Raw genomic sequence first — 22,377 nt, forward strand, 5'->3', positions numbered from 1 at the left:
TTATTTCACTGGACCTTACAGATCAATACAGACCATAATGAACTCTATACAGTGTACAATGAAGCTCAATTACAATGTTCTGCACACATGAGAAAGAGTAAATAAATAGAACACAGACAACACAGTTACAATAGCAGCTGTATTTATTAATAAGAAATATTGGCAGACTATATTGTATTCAGCATCAGATCCAGCACAAACTGAAATGTCATTTGTTTTTATATCCAGCATGGCTGTTTTTGTGTTTTAAAACTCACCTCCTATGCCACATTACTGGCTGAAGCCTCAACCTTTAACAGTGGGTGTAAACACCAATGAACCTGAGCAGTATTGACAGTTTTATGTAATATATGTTTGTTTGACATAATAAATGTCATTCTCATGCTTCTGGTCACAGTGGGATCTCACACGTGCATTTTAATAATACACCTTTGACTACACAAACACAATACACAGGATAAACACACAGCGGTGGGTGATGGCCTTGTTCACTCCATGTGCAATTAAAATTTTGATGAGCTTTTTGTTCTCAGAGGAAATAGCTCCTTATCGGTGAGATCTAATTCTCACTCTCATGGCTCATTTACTCTCTCATTAGCGTTCAAGTGAGAAAACTTCATGTTAAAGAGTGTAATTATGAAATAATTTGTGCAACAACACACGTGGCTCTTTTTTAAACCCAATAAATATATATAAAAATTTGAATAAATAAATCAGCCTGTTGTTGTTTTATACGTGTCTGCTTCTTTCTTTCTTTCTTTCTTTCTTTCTTTCTTTTTCTTTTCCAGATTTAACCCTCTGGTTGTGTTCGAATTCCTGTCACACTTGTGGTGTTCCCAGTCAAAATGACCGGACTCCAAACAATTGCTTATAAATCTGTCATTATGCTATATTATCATCAAATATTGGATTCAATCTTTTTGTCAGCTTGTTTTCTTTCGTTTAGGACTGGTTTTGTGTTTCTATTTGCATCTGATTAATCATAGGCCTTATTGAGGAGGTACCTAATTGTTTGAGTGAAAAACATTTTTTTTATGAATAATTTTCACAATATGAGATAAAAAAAAAAATAACTCTCTCTCTCTGTCTCTCTTACACACACTTAAACTGCCTTGTCTTTAGCCTAAGTTTTGAGGCTTTCATGTTCTCACAGAGTAGATGAAAGTTTACAAATAAATGCTTCAGCACAGAGAGAGTTTCAGCTTGTTATTCCATGATACTGTCTCTGTTTGACAGTGTCAGTGTGCAGGATATATATAACTGAAATATAACCGTTATGGTTTGTTGTTCCATGAAATGTTATAATGTAAATAATCTTAATGTGTTCTTTCTTGTATGTCACGATGGTCAGATTTAACAGGAACAGCATAAGTGTTACTTTGTGTCTCTTTTCAGAAAATAAAAGCTTTTTAAAATAAAGGTCCTGTTTGTGATCTTCCCCATTTACTTTCAATGGCTGGCCATTTTTGACAAAGTGTGACTTTGTGCAATTTTGTACAAAATAAAAGCATTTAAAAGCAAACTTCCTGATTAAACATTAAAGTATACTAGTGTGAGAAACGGTGCAAATTTCATATTTTTTTATCTCATATTATCTCAAAAAATTAGGTGCCTACTCTTGAATAAATGAGGCTTACGATTAATCAGATGCAAATAGAAACACAAAACAGGTCCTAAATAAAGGAAAACAAAAAGATTGAATACAATATTTGGTGATAATATAGCATAATGCGAGATTTATAAGCAATTGTTTGGAGTCCAGTCATTTTGACAGGGAACACCACAAGTGTGGCTTTTTGCAATTTTGTACAAAATAAAAGCATTTGAAAGAACACTTCCTGATTAAACATTAATGCACACTAGTGTGAGAAATGGTGCAAATTTTCATAATTTTTATTTTTTTTTCTCATATTGTAAAAATTATTCGTAATTTTTATTTATTTATTTTTTCAACTCAAAAAATGAGGTGCCTACTCTTGGATAAATGAGGCCTACGATTAATCAGATGCAAATAGAAACACAAAACCAGTCCTAAATGCAAGAAAACAAGTTGATAAAAAGAATGAATCCAATATTTGATGATAATATAGCATAATGAGAGATTTATAAGCAGTAGTTTGAAGTCCTGTTATTTTTGACCGGGAACACCACAAGTGTGACTAGGTGAAAAAAAAAAAAACAATTCTGAGAAGTACCCTGTGTGAACAAAGTCAGTAAGTTTGAGTCCAATGCGATAATATTAACTAGTATTTTTGGGGAAAAGAAAATCTTCTCTGGGTCAATTTGACTCAAACACAACCAGAGGGTTAAACTAAAAATCAGCAGTCCACAATTAACTCCTGGTTTTATAATTAATGTCCTAGAGATTTCTCAATGCTATTTAATCAGTGTGAGATGTAAAATATTTGGAATGCAACATAAAATATTTAAGTGTGCATTCAGTCACACTGCCTACTGTCTTACTTTTTTATTGTTCAATTTGTTCATTCTGGTCATTTTGGTCATTCTGTGTTTTAAAGAATAGGTTTAATTAGACAGCACAGCGCTGGATCACATAGGAAAGGGTTTTAATTTTTAGACGCTCTATGGAACCAGATAACAACCTCTCCATGACATAATCATCCAATTACTAACAAGCAAACAAGCCAATATTCCTGTTGCAATTATTCGCCAAATGAATTCAGAGAGAATGCTTAGGGAGGAAGTGAAATAGACTTCCCACTGAATTTATAGGCTTGTCTTAGTACCACATGATGTGTGGTAGAATTGCAAAGACAAAAAACATCTAAAAACTATAGAGATTGTTACTGGGTAAGACTTGAAAACACTGCGAAGCTTCCAAACAAAAGGTGTAATCACATGCAATCAGAGTTTTTGAGCAAATGAATACACTTGAGTAAATTAGTGCTTTGACATATGCACACATACTCTACATGTGTGTTTCAGCATGATTACAGTATGTTCTTGAAAGCTTCTTATGTACTATACAGTATTGTTCTTTTTTTTTTTTTTTTTTTAAAGAAATGAATTCTTAATTAAGAAAGGAATCATTAAAAATGCTGAAAATGATTTCAGTAAGCAAGAAATGTTCCTACATCATATTTCAGATAAACAAAGTCAACACACGATTACAGCACTGTGATTGTGGATTTTAAAGATAAACTTGTTGGTAGATCTAACTTTAGGATCAGGCCTAGAGTGATGTTTACTGTCAGATATAAATACAACACACTTGTTTAAGTCCAATCATCATATATTTAAGCGCTGAGAGTTCTTGCATGCTGCGAGTTTGTCAGGAGCTGCCAAGGGCTGCTGGCTTCCTGCTCCGTTCAACCTATCATCAAACCGTCATCTTGCTCTCAACTCCTACTCATCAGCGTCTCACAAATTTTCCCATCCATAAATCTCTTCATCCTCACACATAAATAATGAAAGAAATGCCACACTGAGCATCAGAACATCTGATTTGACAGTTCAAATGAAGCCTGAGAGACATATCTTCAAGATTTAACTCTATCTAGAACTTTCACCCATGTCATTTTAGCTTACCTGATATATTTAGACTATCCATCGCCACCTTTTTCTATCTGGTACGCATTATTAATGCCGTATTAGCAATGGTGGCAGCACTCTTGATCACTGAACCATATTCTGCACCACGTTTTTTGCTATACTACCATAAAGTAATAATAAATTTAAACATGATCTCCTTCAAACAGGAAAGTTTTCTGTCTTTCTGATTATTTGGTAGAAACTCTAGTAACCATGGTTACTTTAAGCATTTGACTTGTATTTTCGACTACCCGTCTGGTTAATTGGCATGTTCTGGAAAGAATCCTTTGTTAAGGATATAAATGTAAAAATAAAATGTCACTGCATTGTAAATCATGGTATGCAAAGGCTGAACTGTCTGTACAGACAATGTGAAAGCTTCGATCCGCTGACTATGTTTGATTACAATGATCAAGCTAAATGGCACTTAACAAAAAGTTTTCATGATTCCAAGTAGACATTTGTTGTATTTTGCAGCAGTTTAAAAGCCAACAGAGCTTGTAGTGTAAGTAAAAGTGGATAAAAAAAATTTGGTAGATACCACCAAAAGTGGATTATGGACATATTCCTCTATAGAATAAAGATAGTCAAAAAGTGCATTTATATGTGGCATCAAAAAATATAACTAAAAATAAACACATCCACTTATTCTAATGTCTGCTTCAGAAGCTGTTAAAATTAACAAAATCCCTTCTTCCGAATATACCTGAAACTAATTCATATATAGAATCTTATGAAAAGACTACAGAGAGCAAGTTAATGTGACTCAACTTGACCATTTCAGTGCATTTTTAACACTTAGACGTGTGTTCTGTGCACTTGTTTTGATAAAGGGAAACAAGATGCATTTCTAGCTTCAACATTACTTATTCTTCAGACATTCTACATTCTGAATATACAAATGGGTAATATTCAACAATCTGGACACAGAGCATCATTGAGATCCCCATATCTCTGGGACTGAATGATGTAGGGCCTTGAAAATGAAGATTCCAAAAGAAAAGCTTATGAAAAACTAGAATCTAAAGTTTATATTGCGATAATCATATTGCGATGCCTTTAATACTTCTTAAGTTATAGGCACACAAACTTTGGAAAAAGAATATTTATGTTCTTTTGACAGAAGGAAAAGATACATTTCTAGCTTCAACATTATTTGCTCTTCAGACATTTCTCTTTAAATAAAAAGAAGTATTATAATTTTGCAAAGTGACACTGAAAATGTGTCAATTTTAAAAATGTACTCCTGTAGCCATATTGAAATTCCAATATCTCTGGAAGGGAATCATACAGGGTCTTAAAAATGAAGATGCCAAAATTAAAGTTTGTTAAGACCCAATATCTAAAAGGGCGTTAAGATATATTAAGATATCTTTAATACTTCTTGAGTTACAGGCATGCAAACTAGAAACATGAAAAGTGCTGTTTAACCCATTTTTGAATGGTCACCATTGGCACATAATGCAACAAAGATTGCTAAAGTCAACAGATTTTACTAACAGACCTACAAATCTCTGTGTAAAAACAGCATTATGATGCTGCCATCTGAAGTCATTTTTTACCCCCTTGTAATTTGTCTCAGAATCTAAGGTGAAAATTGCCATTTTGACCAAATGCCACAATAGTGGATTACTCAGTAAATATTAATCAATGACATTTAATATTTTGGCTTCAATCACTATACATGTCTATCTTTCTTCAGAGAGATTGTCTCTACAGAATCCCCCACTGCCACTCAAGAACGTTAAGACTTAGTGAAATATATGTCCACTGAAGGTTTTTCACCTTAGAAGAATGAATATCTTCATTGTCATGCTGAAAAAATGCCCAAAAATGCAGGGAATGAGGAGAGGGTAGCATCTTCTGTTTCAGTTTCTTTGTACTACATCACACAGTGGTGTGTGAATTCATGACAGCACTGTTAAAGCACAACTCCCTCACACCTTCAGCACTCACACATCCCTAAAGAAGAGCTTTATCACCACTGAATGTCACTGGAACCAGGAACCAGGTACTTTTCACTGTACTCCTCCTCCAGCAACACCAGAACATTTTGGATGCTTTTGGATTCAAAATGACTGACTTGGTCTCTTGAGACCAGAGTATGGATTCCCAGAAGTCTATATTTTGTAAATTTGGGCCTTGGAAAAGGTTAAATGTGCCGTACTCTGTGAGATAAAGTGTCACTCTTTTCATAGCTTTTGCTGGCTCTGAGACACTTGCATGGTATTTCTCCGGCTCTTTTTCTAGCAACAATTCATTCATCACTAAATGAAAACTTAAAGTGAAGACCTGATTATTTCAGGAGCCTTGTCACAAGTCCATTGTTTTTGAATGTCGGCGCTACTTCTGCTATATTTTCACACTTCAAACAATAATTTGATATTCATCTTGTACCATTGTCCTCTTTTATGCTAAGAAATAAGTCAGATGGCATTTTTCTGCCAAGTGGTTTTATTGTTGCCAGCATTAAGTCTGAGTATGATTCAGTAGGTTATAAAACACTTTTAACTGTCAGGAAATTACTTGTCTTCAGAAGTTTTGGTTCAATATACGTACCTGTTGTTCAAATAGCCTTAAACCCACACTTTTTTATTTTTAGTTTTATTTAGTAACTTTCAGGAGGGTGTGCTCATTTTTGCAACACAACATTTTATCACTTTGATAATAAAATCTTATTTTGCTGAATAATTTTGGCATTCTTCTTTGGTAATTGATCAAGCAGGCTTTTTGGAACATTATATCTCCAAAGAATCCTAACATGTCTTTTAAGTAAAGAGTAATCAATGAATTTGTTCATTTATGCTGTGCAATTGTCACACGCGTCTTGTGCGGGAATGAGGAGTTGGGACGAGGAGATCAGGAACATAGAGTTTATTAAATAATTCAAACATACGAACAGGAACGAACAGGAACGAATAGGAACAGCAGGGAATCCACACGCAACACAACGAAACAAGCTTAGAATGACTTCAGAAGACTTTAGACATGGAGTGACTTACGAGAACCGACAACCAAACGGGGAACTCAACCAAACTTAAATACACAGGCTAATCAGACGAGGACAGATGTGAATGACTAAAAGAGATTTTCACAATACCACAATACTATTGAAAATCTTAGAGAGAAGTTGTGGGCTGTTATAGCCCAGAATCCAGGCAAATTGTTTTTGCTGCTCTCTGCACATTTCGTCATGCACAGTCTTCTTTTATTCGATATTAAATCTAATATTACAGCCATTCACTTCCGTTAGGCCCACAGATTGTCTGGGATCTCCCCTCTCAGCATGCACAGGTAATTAGCTTACTGACACCCGGGAATATCAGAAGTCAATTTCCTTTGATTGTCGTAAAGAGAGCCAATCAGTCACACAAGTCCCCTCTAAAACTATCTTGTTACTCAAGCTCATGAAGCTCATCATCAGGAGATGCAGATCAGGGCGCTGGCGCAGAAAGCCAAAGAGGTCTTTTCCTTTAATCATGGAGTAGTGATGAGAAACACAAAGGGTGTAATTAAAAAAGGATGAAATTGAAATGACAGCATGGGCTTCATACAGGATATCTGCTATTCCACCTCACTAATTAACATGTCACGTCTTTTAGAAGCGAATCAACATCAGATAATGCTTCGCCCTGGAATTACATTCCCTCGCTCACATTAACAATAAGTTTGTGTCCAATTATTACCTCGTCCTCAACTGAACTCAGCTCACGGTCACCATTAAATCTGCTTTATGTTATCATTGTGACCCTATTCTTCTAACAATAGGAAATCAAGGACAAGCGACAAACCAACTGCACGGATGGACTCATTCGAATGCAATCATTTGAAAATAAATCCCCACAGGAATGAATTTGAATATGAGAAAGAGAGAAAAGACTCCATATTTAGTAACTGGAGTTTATAATACAATTAATATTAGTCAACCATAACCTTTTCAAAAGCATCAACCTGTACTGGCATTCTGAGGTAATTGCAGCTGCTCTTTTTCATAACTTATTTTCGGATCATCAGTCATCAGAGCTCGGTAAATATTCATCACATATGCGGAGATGTACCTTTAATTTCACTAAGCTGATTACTCACTAAAACAACAAACACTAAAACAAAAATTACACGTTTTTGGCGGGATTCCCCTGGTAAAATTAGCATTCCAGGGGCTAAATATTACACTATTGGGGTCGCTTCAACTCGCGGCAACAGTGATAAAGTAGCCCAATTCCGCGGACTTGGCAACCACAGAACACAAGAGGCCGGATTTATCGTATGAACCAATCACAGCCGAACATAAGCAGTCATTTCCAATCATATCACATCTCCTCACACATGACTTTCCCCTATTCATTCTTCTCCCACCAAACCCACCACACACTTTAGGGTCTGTCAAAACTCAATGAGCTCAGGGAAAAATGAGAATGAGTGAAATCAAGTGATTTATATGCTCTTTTATGTTATATTTTGTCCTATTTACGTTGTTTTATTTTTGTACTATGAATTTTTCTCATCCAGATTTTTGAGGAGATACAACCTCCCAGTGTTATCAAGTCTGCGGTTTACCCGCAGAACTGGACTACTTTAACACTGTTGGTGCAGGTTATTTTTGGTGTCCGCGGGTTGAATCGAACACAATATCATAGTTAGCCCCTGAAATGCGAATTTACCAGGGGAACCCTGTCAAAACAACGTGTATTTTATCCCCCAGAATGTGTTTTTTTATAGGGGACCTCTCCTCGAAATGCGAATGGGCTAGTTTTTGGCTAGTTTTGAGTGGCAATTGGGCGGGTTTGGCCTCCCTGCTACCTCCCTTGCCTCCTCTGACTTTTAACTTCAAAAGACCTTTATGCAAGAATATATGTGAAGAGTTCAGATGCAAAACCAGCTAAATCCATCTGACGTCTTTCTTTAAAAAATGCATTTTTATCAGGCTCAGATGTATAGGTTTCTATGTAAGTACCAGTACTTCTGATTGGGCCGAGGCTGGGATTTTAGCGAGTTTGAAGTAAAAGTATTTGATGGACGTATAATATGTGTCGAGAGCATTCACTCAGTATCATTATCTCATTTTTGACCAAGATGGCTTTTAGCTGGTTTTGCATCTGAACTCTTTATGTGTTGTCTAATATTTGCAGAGGAACTGCAATTGATCTGCTACACAATAATATATTAATTCAAATGCAGACAAATGTTTAACTAATCTTGCTATGACTTGAAAAATACTTAACAACGTCGCTGATTTTGACCAAAAACTATTCTCATAAACGTATCTTAAATTTAATTGAAGACTTTACCATAAGGTTCAATTTATTCCAATTAGGAACTAACAAAATCAACAAATGTTTTTATATTTTTTATATTTTATAATTTTAATAACCTAGAATTTATAAATCTAGGCTGTTGTTTATAGATTCTTCATCAGTTCTTCATCAGTCTATAGGTGTGACGTCTGAGGCTAAGACTATTCTTACAGGCTGTCAGTCAAAAGCTCACAGGCTGTGAATCATCCATTGTACAATCTTTTGCTTAACAATATGCCAATCACTCACCTCATATGATGACTGGATAAGGGCATACTGAGCCAGTCACTGAATCTGATGCTGAACAATAAGCCAATCATTCACCCTCATGATAGCTGGTTGTGTTTTAACCGACCCTTCACAAACAGCTTGATTGAAAGGCGATCTGACCAATCATAATGCCGAATCTGCCATTCTGTCTGGCAAAAAAAAAAAAAAAAATCAAACAGTAATTAACTTAGTTGGACTTAAACTTGAAACATTGTGTATACTAACGTCTTTCCGAGGTTGAAATAAACTACGTTCTGATCTTCATTCATGTTTTTCATGCTTTAAGTAAAGAAAAAACAATGATCAGTTCACGTGTTGATTGATCTAATATAGTGATCTGTCACGACACATTAAAGAACCGCAGAATGGTATTTATCATTTGAATTTCTTAAAAAAATGACAAGATTTTAAAGCTGAGACCTTGTTTCATACCAGAAATAACCTGCTCTGTCCTGCCTGTCGGCGTGTTGTCACTTTCCTCTTTGCTCCGCAATGTATTTTTCGCTCCATGAGAACATCAGTAAGCCTCTCCCCTCGAACACAAATGAGCCAATAGCAGTCGAGTATCAGTTACATGGGGACATCTTTAGGTTTCAGCGCCATAGAGAAACACGGGAAGATCCGAAGCTTGCACCAGTTTGACTGTGCTTATGTTACAAAAATGGAAAAAACGATGTGCCTGTGGTATTGCCTGTGCCTGTATCCTGAAAGGATAGGCAATGGAATTTATTTTATTACATTTCATAAATCCAAACAAAACAGAGCAAAATGTCCCTAAGCATTCAACCCCAATCCCAATGAAGACAAAAACATCAATTTTCTGGTTGTCATATATTCATTGAAATACAATTTTCATCTGCTCAAGCAGAATGTTAATTTCATCTTGTACTTCAGCATGAGGTATCTCTGGTTAACCTAGCCAACGGTAAGTTAGCGAGTCCATGCTGATGTACAGACTTAAAGGTTCATCAGATGCAAAGTTCACTTTTTCATGTTGTTTGAACATGAAAAACAATGTGTGTTGGTAGTGTATGTACAAATCTACCCTCTAACCATGCAGTGGTTTTTAATTAATCTGTAAAAATAATATCCTCTTTTTCAAGTCAAGCCATTCTCAGATGCCTGTCTGTGTGCCGTCACACCGACAGAGGCCGCTCCCACGATAGTTGATTGACATGAGCTCTTACCTCAGACCAGCTGTCACAGTCCAGTAACTTTCTTTGTTTCGATGCCGGAACAGGGATGTAAGTTAGACAAGAATATCTCTGATTGAGCGATTGAGGTGTTGTGTTGCTGAATGTAATAATGAACATAGTGGTCATCATTTACTCCCGACATCTGAGCCGCTGAAGATGCAGTGGATTACATTTGTTTGTGAAGGGAATGTATCTCCCGATCTACATATATCCGTCTATGTTCATGCAAATCATTCGTGATCCAGCTTCACTTACAGCAGAAGTGTGTATAAGCGGCTAAATGCGACTAAAGTAAACAAGCTCGTCATTCCACAGAGAGAAGAGAGGGGCGGGGTGAGCAGAGCTCATTTGCATTTAAAGGAACAACCCCTTAGAATGAGATGATTTTTGCAGAGCTCATTTTGACAAGGTAAAAAGGGTGTTGTTTTACAAAACCATTGAGAATTTTTAATCAAAATATATTAGAGACATTTCATTAAGACCCTAAAGAATCATATCAACTTGTGGAAAATGGGCATCCGATGACCCCTTTAAATAGCCAACTGTTCTCACATCATGTACAGTGTAGGTCAAAAACACATAAACAAAGGTTTACATTTTAGTGTTCCTCCATATTAAAATGGTTAAATGTACATTAATCGTACCCTGTAATACATGAACAGTGTTGATCCTGCATGTTGTCATCCGCGATCGTGATGCACAGACTGTAATATTAGACTTTTCCCTTCTCTCCTTATTTAATTTAAAATATTTAATATATCCCCCAATGGAATATTTAATTCCCACTTGAATAGTGGTCCTTCTATGTCCAAAACTGTGAAAAAACATTGTGGGACAAGGTTTTCACACTGACAGCTGTCATCGTAAGACAGCGAGCAAGTCTGTTTGTTTGTCCGAGGGAGCAACAGTAACTAAGGGGGGCTTGGCTTACTGATAGGTCAACTGACACTCAAAACTAGCCCAATCACGTTTTTTGTGTTTGTGTGTGTGTGTTGGGGGTCATTTTTTTTTTTTTTTTTAAATGAGGATCAGGTTGAACTATTTTAGCACATGACTAGAGTGCTGACACCTGGTGGGATATGTATTCTACCCATTAGTAACATAATGACTGAAGCTTCATCTACAGATAAATGACTTATTACATGTCCATGAATGTTTCATAATTTCAGGTTCAAATTTTTAATAATATTTTGCACTTCACAAGATATTAACTGACGGACTTGAGTATGGATTACTGTCATGTTATCAGCTGTTTGCACTCGTTCTGACGGCACCCATTCACTGGAATGGATCCACTGATGAGCAAGTGATGTAATGCTATAGTTCTCCAAATCGGTCTAAATTCATCTAAACCTTGAATGGCCTGAGAGTAAATGTTTAGCATTTTTTTTAATATATATAATTAGCTGTTTGAAATAGTTCACCACAGGACATGTCAGTCAACCACCTCACACATAAACAATCAAAAAGAATGCGTGACTCTTTCATAGATCGAGATAGGAGGCAGACGAGGAGAGCGCCTGGTAGAATGTGACGTCACCAGTAGCACTTCTTTCCTACTTGTTGGGAAAACGCGAGCTGCGCTGCCTGGCGCAGAGTGGACAGCGCGGAGGAAGAATATCCTACACGGTAAGACCGCTGGCTGTTGCTTCTTTACTTTTAAAAGTAACATTTGTCGTTTGTAAAGGAACATGCTTCAGTTTTAGGCATGCAGTGTTTTATCTGTGTATTTTCCTGTTGATAAACGAAATTAAAGTGTCACATTCTAAGTTGCATGATTAATTCGCATATGTTCCAAGTTTATCAGCGTGCATTTGTTTGAATAGTCTGTTTTCGGCAGGGTTGCCAATGTTTTGTATCACCCTCAGATCTCGTGATGTGCAAAGAGACAGATGAAAGACATCGACCACCTTAGACTCGTGGAGAGATCTGCGAAAGCGAGAGCGCAGCCTTATAAAGTAAAACACTTATCCCCGGAGGCTCAGCTGTCACACTATGGAGAACATCAGCAGCCCCTTCATCCCAAACCCAACATGCAACTACAGCATGGACTTATACTATCACAACTCTCTCAACCGGAGTGATCTGAACTGCACGCCGCCGGCTGACTACTTCTTTTACGCAGACCTGTATGTGGTTCTCCCAGTCATTTACTCCGTGATATGTGCCGTAGGTCTGACTGGGAACACGGCGGTCATATATGTAATCCTCAAAGCTCCCAAAATGAAAACGGTGACCAATATGTTCATCCTGAACTTGGCGATCGCCGATGACCTCTTTACTTTAGTGCTACCCATCAACATAGCGGAGCATCTGTTACACTACTGGCCGTTCGGCGAGGTGCTTTGCAAAATTATTTTAAGCATCGACCACTACAACATCTTCTCGAGCATCTACTTTCTGACGGTTATGAGTGTGGACCGCTACCTGGTGGTGCTGTCGACCGTGCGCTCCAAGCGCATGCCGTACCGCACTTACCGGGCAGCCAAGATAGTGAGTCTGTGCGTGTGGCTGCTTGTGATCCTCATCGTCATGCCGTTCACCGTGTTCGCGGGAGTTTACATCAGTCCCGACGACATAGAGGAAAAGCTGCGTGCTGAGTTTCCCCACTCCTGAAAGTTTATGGTTCAAAGCGAGCCGGATTTACACCCTCATACTGGGCTTTGCCATCCCGGTGTCTACAATTTGCATTCTTTACACCATGATGTTATACAAATTAAGAAACATGCGTTTGAACACCAACGCCAAAGCGCTGGACAAAGCCAAGAAGAAGGTAACTATCATGGTGTTTATCGTACTGGCCGTGTGCCTGTTCTGCTGGACGCCCTTTCACCTCAGCACCATCGTAGCGCTGACCACAGACCTGCGGACCACACCGCTTCTCATCGGCATCTCGTACTTCATTACCAGCCTGAGCTACGCCAACTCCTGTCTGAACCCGTTCCTTTACGCCTTCCTGGACGACAGCTTCAGAAAAGCCTTCAAGAAGATGTTAGAATGTAGACCTGCTTGAATGTAAAGCACTTTGAAGTGACGAATAACACAGAGCGCCATTCAGAAGTGAATTGCACTGGAATTCCAGGATTTGAACTGAGGTAGCAAACAGGATGCAATTATAGCGTTTAGCAATTGGAATTTGAATTTGATTAGATAAAATACATATGACTGCAATAAGCCTGGTTTTTAATTGGGAAAGCCAAGTAATGACGAATTCTAATTGCTTGACAAAGCCTTGCTTGGCAGTTTAAAAATATTAATATTTTAGTATATATTAAATATATATTTTATTAAAATATCAAATATAACTTAAATATTATTTAATAAACAATATTAATCATATTTAAATTATTCAACTATTAATCATCATTTTAAAATGATGAATTTTCCCATACAACTATGATCATAACAGTGTCTCAAAATGCACTGAGCAGCCCATGCAGACGTTTCATAATTAAAATGTCATTCCAATTCAAATTCCAATTCAATATCCTTCAGTTTGTTGCCAAACAAATTAAAATGCACACTCAATTTTCTATTTTATGCCTAACCTTGATTAAAATACAGTTTTGATCACTCTGTGACTCCCATATCCCTGTGTGTATTCATAATAATAAAGGAAAACATTTTCCGGACACTAAATTCTAATGTGAGAGTTTGTCTCCCTCTTGTGCTCTCTGTGATCAAACAATGAAGCTGAAATATTTTGAAATGTGCTTGAACACTGACAGCGGTGCCCTGGAAACTTTTTAGGAATTACAAAATGTGATATCACTGCTGACGTATAGGATGACATCATGTGTTTCTCAAACAGCAGGGATTCACGTGTATATATTTGTATAGACCTGTTTTTGTCACATGAAACGTCATCATTTCCTGTCCAGAAACATTTGATCTTAATAGCAAACTTGAGACAGCTGTTTAAACGTGCATTCCATTTCCTTTAAATGAATGAATATAAATGTAAAACATTTTGTTTGTGTATATACAGAGACGTTGGTCGTGCATATCAACGCAGTGAAGCATACTATGTTACATGGCTTTTTAATACATGTTGTAAATAAAATGTAATAAATCGGTTGTCTTTCATTTACTCTGATGCACATGTCAAAAAACAAAAATCACCCCAAAACAACAGCCACGGCCCAAAGTTTGAAATTAAACATCACGTACACACTTTTCTACCTCAGGATGTTTCTGAATATGAGACAGTATTATAGATTTTAGTTTTTACCTTACCAGAACTGTCCAGAATAGGTGCATAAAGCCTTGTAGTCATCGTTGCGTGTGCGTGCGTGTAATCTACACAATAATAATAATAATAAATACCAACAATATAATGTAGTGTAAGCCGCCAGGGACTCATCCTCGTACTTAATGTGGAAATTAAACAGCATATCCTGTTCTGTCGCAGGTTTCTTCTGTACGCCACCTGGCGGTCCATAATAGTAACTGATTCTGGATTTGTTCTCGTCCTTGACATTGCCACATCTAGCACGATAACATGAGCTATAGAACTGATCTGACTGCAAACAAGTAAACGACTACATATTCACGAATCCTAGTCTGGTTACTGCAATCTGCAATCAGTCGTCCACACAATAAAACAGGATGCATACAATCATACATTTTAAACGAAGTATCGTTGTAAATCCCGAATCAAGCAACGCACAATGATAGCCATACTGTTACGATAACAAAATGGTATCACAAAAAGAAGAAATAATATAAAGCCTAAACTATACGTTTATAAATGTTATTTATTACAAAACCGATTATTGAAAACAAAAATTACTGTAATGTATTTCTTTTCGTTCTGTCTGTTTTTCTTTCTTTGCTTCGAAGTTTCACGTTTAGTTCAACTTGCAGTTTGTTTGTTATTGTTTCTACGATTTACTAGCAATTTCTGAGTCAAAATCGTTTCTATACCAATAGATTTATCCAGGGTCGTCTTTAGGGCGATGCAACTGGTGTGGTCCCACCGGACCCCGTGCTTGAGGGGCGACGAGCGGACCGAGGGGGACCCCACTCCCTACACTGTAAAAAATAAAAAACACAATTTGTTGAGTCATCTTAAAATAATTTGTAACCTGGCTGCCTTAAAATTTTAAGTTCAGTCAACTAAAATAAGTTTAGTCAACTTGAAATGTTGTACTAAGAAACAACTTAGATATTTGTGTTTGTTAAACTTAACAGATGGGTAAGTAACCCAGCTGCCTTAAAATTTTAAGTTGATTGGACTCTAATATCTAAGTTGTCACTTAGTATAATTTAACATTTCAAGTTGAATAAATTTTTTTGAGCTGACTGAACTTAAAATTTAAGGCAGCCAGGTTACAAATTATTTTAAGCTGACTCAACAAATTGTTTTTTACAGTGTACCTCGCGTCAGTTTAGGACGGCCCTGTATTTATCAGTGTATAAGAGCTGGGTAGATTACTTACAAATTGTAATTTGTTACTGATTCCAGATTACAGGACCAAACTTTTAGATTACTTTTCCTTTCATTTTAATTAACAATATGAAGTTTATTACATCAAGGTTTCCAAAACTGGCATTCGTAAAGGAAGAAACTTTTTGTTTACCTGCACGCTATATGACCATTAACCAATGTCACAGAACTGTGAACATGCAAATGTGATAATTATTAAAATGTTTATTTTAAAATCTCAGAGGTACCTAAAGGGGTCATCGATTATGATTTCATTTTTTTAATATTAGTGTGTAATGTTGCTGTTTGAGCATAAACAGCATCTGCAAAGTTACAATGCTCAAAGGTAAATGCAAAGGGGGATGTCTGCAAATTAGAAATAATGGGAATTTTTGCATTTTAATGAGTTTTTTATATTAAAAAAAAATTATTTCAATAATACATAATAATACATAAAAAGTGTATAAATTGTAATTTTTTTTTAGAAGATAACCATTTGTTTCGCTAGATAAGATTTTCTAAGTGTATATAAACAGTAGACTATTTTAGAAAGGAAAATGTAAAAGAAAAAGAGGAATTAGAGAGAATCAATAAATGATGAATAATTAATTGATATTGTGTGAATAATATGTAATCATGTATTCAATAAAAAAAAGTAACTAGTCTGATCACAAGTATTTGAGTATTTTAAATACTTAAGTTGTGGAATCTGATTACGTAATCCAGATTACATGTAATTAGTTACTACCTCTATGTATAACAGATAACTTTCCTGCAAAGTTCAGCTCCAAAATTGACAAACATATCCAGAACCAGCTAATTAAGATTTTCAGCAACACTCGATAATACTGTGTGCTGGAGCAGGGCTGGAAATGAACTCTACTGGTAAATCTCCAGGAACAGGCTTGAGCGCCCCTGGTATTACCTATATTAGTATATGATTCTTTTATATATATATATATATATATATATATATACACATACCCAGATTGTACATGTACGTCTGCAAGATGTCTGTTAAAGGTCACTTGAACTGGAAAGCATCTGCTGTGTACAAACATCTGACAGATGTCTGTAAGATGTCAAATAGACTTCTCTGTGATGTATGTGTATATATATATATATATATATATAGTGTTCTGTTGAATACAACCCCATAATAATTCATTATGGTCTTGGAGTCATATATATAAATGTATTAGTGTAAAGGTGCTTTAAAACCAGTCACCGTCAAAGAAAACAACAGCAGACGTTTCTCCCGGTGACTGCGCGCAACAGACAGCAGAGGGCAACGTGCGATCATATTTTCCACTTAGTATCACAGCATTGATTTCTAAAAGATCTGCAGTGATGTGTCTTAATTACAAACCACGTTCACAAGCACCAGTCACAAAAAGGTATTACGTTGTGCCAGTCATTTTAAAACTGTATTGTTATTATAATGCTGGGACAATTATATTTGTATGTTGTTCTCTTTTGATACTAATAAGAGTTAAAAACAGTTAGATTTATCTTAACATGAATTATATTCACACTACCTTTACACTGACCTAAAAGAAAATTAGCTAACTAACAACCAGCTAGAAACCAGTTACTATGAACAGCAAATCACAGCTTAATCTGGATTTTCCAGGATACTTCAAAATAACATCACTAGATGGCGTTCATTTACCACTTCTCATAACTGTGCTCCATTATTTGACACCTGTGAGGATATCTAGTCTGTTGGATGCTGGCAAAACTGCGACACAAATTGAAATTTGTCACTGTAATTGTACGCTTGAGCAGACTGACAGGCATTAGACACCGACTATGAGTGATCCTGCATCCTTATAATTTTGATGTTAGCAAGCCTCCAAAGGAAAAGCTCTGCTGTTGACTGTCACGTTACATCGTGCTTGTGATCGGGTCACATTGTTGCAATTGACTTTGTGACACTCTGTTCCAAACACTAGGGCCGTCGGCCTTTGATTTGCCTGTCACCTGCATCCGAGATTGAAGCCCCCGCTGTATTCTGTCTCCACAAGTCAAACACTCGAACACACAGGGGGGACCTGGTTGCAAACTTCAATTATGTCCCAGCCTCCGCTCCCTCACAAATCAATGACATCGACTTGCTGTTGAGCAGACGCACATCCAGTTTCGGGGAATGTGTCTATCTGCGATAAACGAATAGGCGGTTGTCACAGAGAGTGATCTCATTGTGCTTCTCGCCACTGCTGTTTATGTGTGCGCTATAGTTATTGTCCTTAAGGTTCAAGGTAGGTGAAGGCAGCGCTAGATTCAATACAGAAAGAGCGGTTCGTTTGTTACACACACTTTGTGATGAAACTCGCATTTCATCCTGAATCATCTGCCAGCTGCCTCCTCCTCGGCTTTGGATCTGTGGGTCACAATATAATGTGCTTGTTCATAATACTGATAGGGTATGGCTCAAACAGCCCAGCATGGAAAGCCTCACCAGCCAATTATAAGCTCTGATTGTGCTCTATATGACGAGAGACTCTTAAATCAATTCCACATCGCACTGATGTCTGGACTGACTCATGTTGCCCACATGCAGATGCGGTTTTAACAAGCTCCCAGCCTGTCTGGCTCGCGTCCATTCACGGCAATTAACATTTCTGTAATGTGGCATTGATTCAGCTGTAAACAAGGCACATTCTCCTCTAGGCGGAGGACAAAAACATTAGACGCCATATAATGTTCAATTTTTAACCCAGGCCCACTGGAAATAAGGGACTCTGGCTACATTTCTGCAAAAATGTACCTACATTCTTAGAAATGAAGGTTATTCAGTGGCATAAATGGTTCATAGTCACTTTTCATTGCACAAAATCTTCTTTATTGTGGAAAAGTATGACGGCAAATCAATGCCATTAATAACCGAGCGCACCACTGATGCTGGCGCGCGCGGTAAATCGCGTCCGCGAGAGGAAAACAGATCCACACGCGAGGAAACGGGAACCGCGAGCTCCTGTCAAACCTTCGCGCGCGCGTGACATGTTCTCTGCGCGCAATACAAGCCCTCGCGCTCAATCTTCTCTCACCTGCTCGCGCGAACACTTTTATTTTTGTCAGTCGTGGGGCGGGACTTGCTGTTTTAATTGTAATCTCAAACGCCATTGGTTACCTCCTCTTTTCCGGAAGTCAGCTGTGATTGGACGCCAGTGCACGCAATACAACGGCACTGCTTTTATTCTCAAAGTTATTATTAAGTTAGTCTCAGCCTCAGACGTCAGGCCCACGGAACGTTGGCTAAACGTCTGATGCATATGGTACACTTAACTGGAAACACTTCAGGAATGTCGAAGTCGTCATCTGATTGGTTGAATTTTATCGGATTTCCGGGGGGACGCGAGTGTCGCGTTTATTTTCGGTCCGCCGGGAAACAAAGCGCAGACGTGTGATTGCAGAAGAAAAACTGTCGTGTTTACATGAGTGACAATGAGCATTTATCAAGATCAGCTAAACGTAGAATTCTCAAAAGTATGCGAGGTTCACGGCATAGACTCTTTAAGAGATGTTCAGGAGTTTTGTTTGAGGCACTTAGTGGAGACAAAAAGAGATATAATGCAGACGCCATTGTTGTTATACGTGCACGAACAGATCAATGACTTACAGCTTGTTTTCTTCTCCTTCTTTGATTTTCTATGCTGACTGACTTGTTGCACGCCGGTCTGTTGTTGTGGGGACTTTCCACGCCCCGAAACGTGACGCTGAACGAAACGAACTGTGATTGGTTGTTTGACATGTCGGTCAAACGGCCTTATGGGCGGGCCTTGGCCAAAGAAAGCTGCTATGAATTCCAGACCTTCAGCCGTCAGTCTGAAGGTCTGGCTACGCGAGACTATTATTAAGTTGGCTTGAGAAAGCCAACTTACTGATATGCTATTTTCTTCTGAGACTAAAATTATCAACTCTAACTCGTCCTAGAGCTTTAACTCTACAAACTCCAAACTCAGCCCAGATCTTCAGACTGATCTGAAGTTAGTTGCTATATCTTTTCTAACTGATCGGACTTTCCTAAAAATGATGTTTAAAACTGGGAAAAATCCCATAGACTTACATTGACGGAATGTTCAAATGAGCAACACTATTCAAACTCCAACTGTCAAAACTCCCAGAATCCTTTGAGACTCAATCAAACTTCCCTTCTATGTACTGTATTTCTAATCCATTTAAACTCATTCAAACTCATCTATCTATCTATCTGTCTATCTATCTATCCATCATCTACCATTACTATCTACCTATCTATGGCTAGCAACCAGAATCATGCTAATAACTTGCTAATCATGCTAGAAACATGCTAGCAACTTGCTAATCATATTAGAAACATGCGAACAACTTGCTAATCATACTAAAGACATGCTAGCAACTTGCTAATCATGCTAGAAACATGCGAGCAACTTGCTAATCATGCTAGAGACATGCTAGCAACTTGCTAATCATACTAGAAACATGCTAGCAACTTGCTAATCATGCTAGAGACATGCTAGCAACTTGCTAATCATGCTAGAGACATGCTTGCAACTTGTTAATCATGCTAATAACATCTTAACGAAATGTTAATTATGCTACAATCATGCTAGCAACATGCTAGCAACTTGCTAATCATACTAGAGACATGCTAGCAACTTCGCTAATCATGCTAGCAACTTGCTAATCATGCTAGAAACATGCTAGCAACTTGCTAATCATGCTAGAGACATGCTAACAACTTGCTAATCGTGCTAGAGACATGCTAGCAACTTGTTAATCATGCTAGAGACATGCTAGCAACTTGCTAATCATACTAGAAACATGCTAGCAACTTGCTAATCATGCTAGAGACATGCTAGCAACTTGCTAATCATGCTAGAGACATGCTTGCAACTTGTTAATCATGCTAATAACATGTTAACGAAATGTTAATTATGCTACAATCATGCTAGCAACATGCTAGCAACTTGCTAATCATACTAGAGACATGCTAATCATAATCATGCTAGCAAGCTAATCATGCTAGAAACATGCTAGCAACTTGCTAATCATGCTAGAGACATGCTAGCAACTTGCTAATCATGCTAGAGACATGCTAGCAACTTGCTAATCATGCTAGAGACATGCTAGCAACTTGCTAATCATGCTAGAGACATGCTAGCAACTTGTTAATCATGCTAATAACATGTTAACGAAATGTTAATTATGCTACAATCATGCTAGCAACTTGCTAATCATACTAGAGACATGCTAGCAACTTTGCTAATCATGCTAGCAACTTGCTAATCATACTAGAAACATGCTAGCAACTTGCTAATCATGTTAGAAACATGCTAGCAACTTTGCTAATCATACTTGAAACATGATAGTAACTTGCTAATCATGCTAGCAACATGCTACTAACTTGCTGACCATGTTAAAAACATGCTAGCAACTTGTTAATCATGTTAGAAACATGCTAGCAACTTTGCTAATCATACTAGAAACATGATAGTAACTTGCTTATCATGCTAGCAACATGCTACTAACTTGCTGACCATGTTAAAAACATGCTAGCATCTTGCTAATCATGCTACAATCATCTTAGCAAGATGTTAGTAACTTGCTAATCATGCTAGCAATATGCTACTAACTTGCTAATCTATCTATCTCTGACAGACTGTATTGCCTTCAAAACATTCCAACTTTAAACTTTTAAAACTACTTTAGACTTCAAACTATTTCAGACTGAAAACCATCAAACTTTTTAAAACTTCTTAAACTTTACAAACTTTTTAAAACTTTCTGTTCCGGCTTTCTCAAGCCAACTTAAAGTTTGTCTTGACAAACTTTTTTATCTAGTTATTATTATTATTAACAATTACGTCGGTTCGTGTAACCGTATCTCAAATGTGTTCATGATCATACACCTTTCAAGAAATGTAAGTTAAAAACTTATTTTTGTCTAAATATTTTCTCATATTCTTCATTAAACGTCTTGTTTGGTCTTATTTCGTATCATTGCATGCTGTGATTGGACGCCTGTAAAAGGACGATCCATAATTCATGCGATAATTCATATATATATATATTTTTTATAAATATAACGTATCTGTTTTAATGAAAATGTAAATTGTCTATAGAATGCATCAGAGGTGGGCAATTAATTTTCCCAAGGGGTCACATGATAAACTTGGGTGGTTGCAGAGGCCCAACCAATACACTTAACTCAGTTCTGCCCAGTATATTTTATATCTCTTTATAAAAAATAAATTAATTAATAAATAAATAAACATTAAATGAAACATTACAATCAAACAATGAAAATGTGGAGCACATATTTATATTACTATTTAATGAACATTCACAAAAAAAAAAAAAAAGTTTAAGTGTTTCAAAAACTACCATTACAACTTTGTACAAAAAAGCAATTATTTTAAAGATTAGCATGACGCAGTTTCAGCGTTATGGACGTGACATGTATTAATTACCAATAACTTGTACAATCTATTTATATTTTTATAAAACCCTGAGAAAGTAATCAGCAACAATAATAAAGCAACAATATCTGCCAGATGGAGAAAAGGTTGGCAATTCACAAAACAAAGGCTATATGACTTTTTTGTTTTCTTCAATAAATTTGTGTTTTGTTTCTGAGGAAAAAATCAATGTT

The 22,377-nt window shown here is 36.9% G+C and overlaps 1 protein-coding gene across 1 annotated transcript; it reads left to right on the forward strand.

The window, feature by feature from the left end:
• Positions 1-11,822: 11,822 nt before the first annotated feature.
• Positions 11,823-14,386, forward strand: npbwr2b (neuropeptides B/W receptor 2b). The gene is given in 3 exon segments (XM_051097148.1): positions 11,823-11,941; positions 12,181-12,891; positions 12,893-14,386. Coding segments are annotated over 2 exon segments (1,017 nt in total). The 5' UTR covers positions 11,823-11,941; positions 12,181-12,307; the 3' UTR covers positions 13,326-14,386.
• The last annotated feature ends 7,991 nt before the right edge of the window (positions 14,387-22,377 follow it).

Source organism: Labeo rohita, chromosome 23 (assembly GCF_022985175.1).
Source record: "Labeo rohita strain BAU-BD-2019 chromosome 23, IGBB_LRoh.1.0, whole genome shotgun sequence".
Classification (NCBI taxonomy): Eukaryota; Metazoa; Chordata; class Actinopteri; order Cypriniformes; family Cyprinidae; genus Labeo; species Labeo rohita.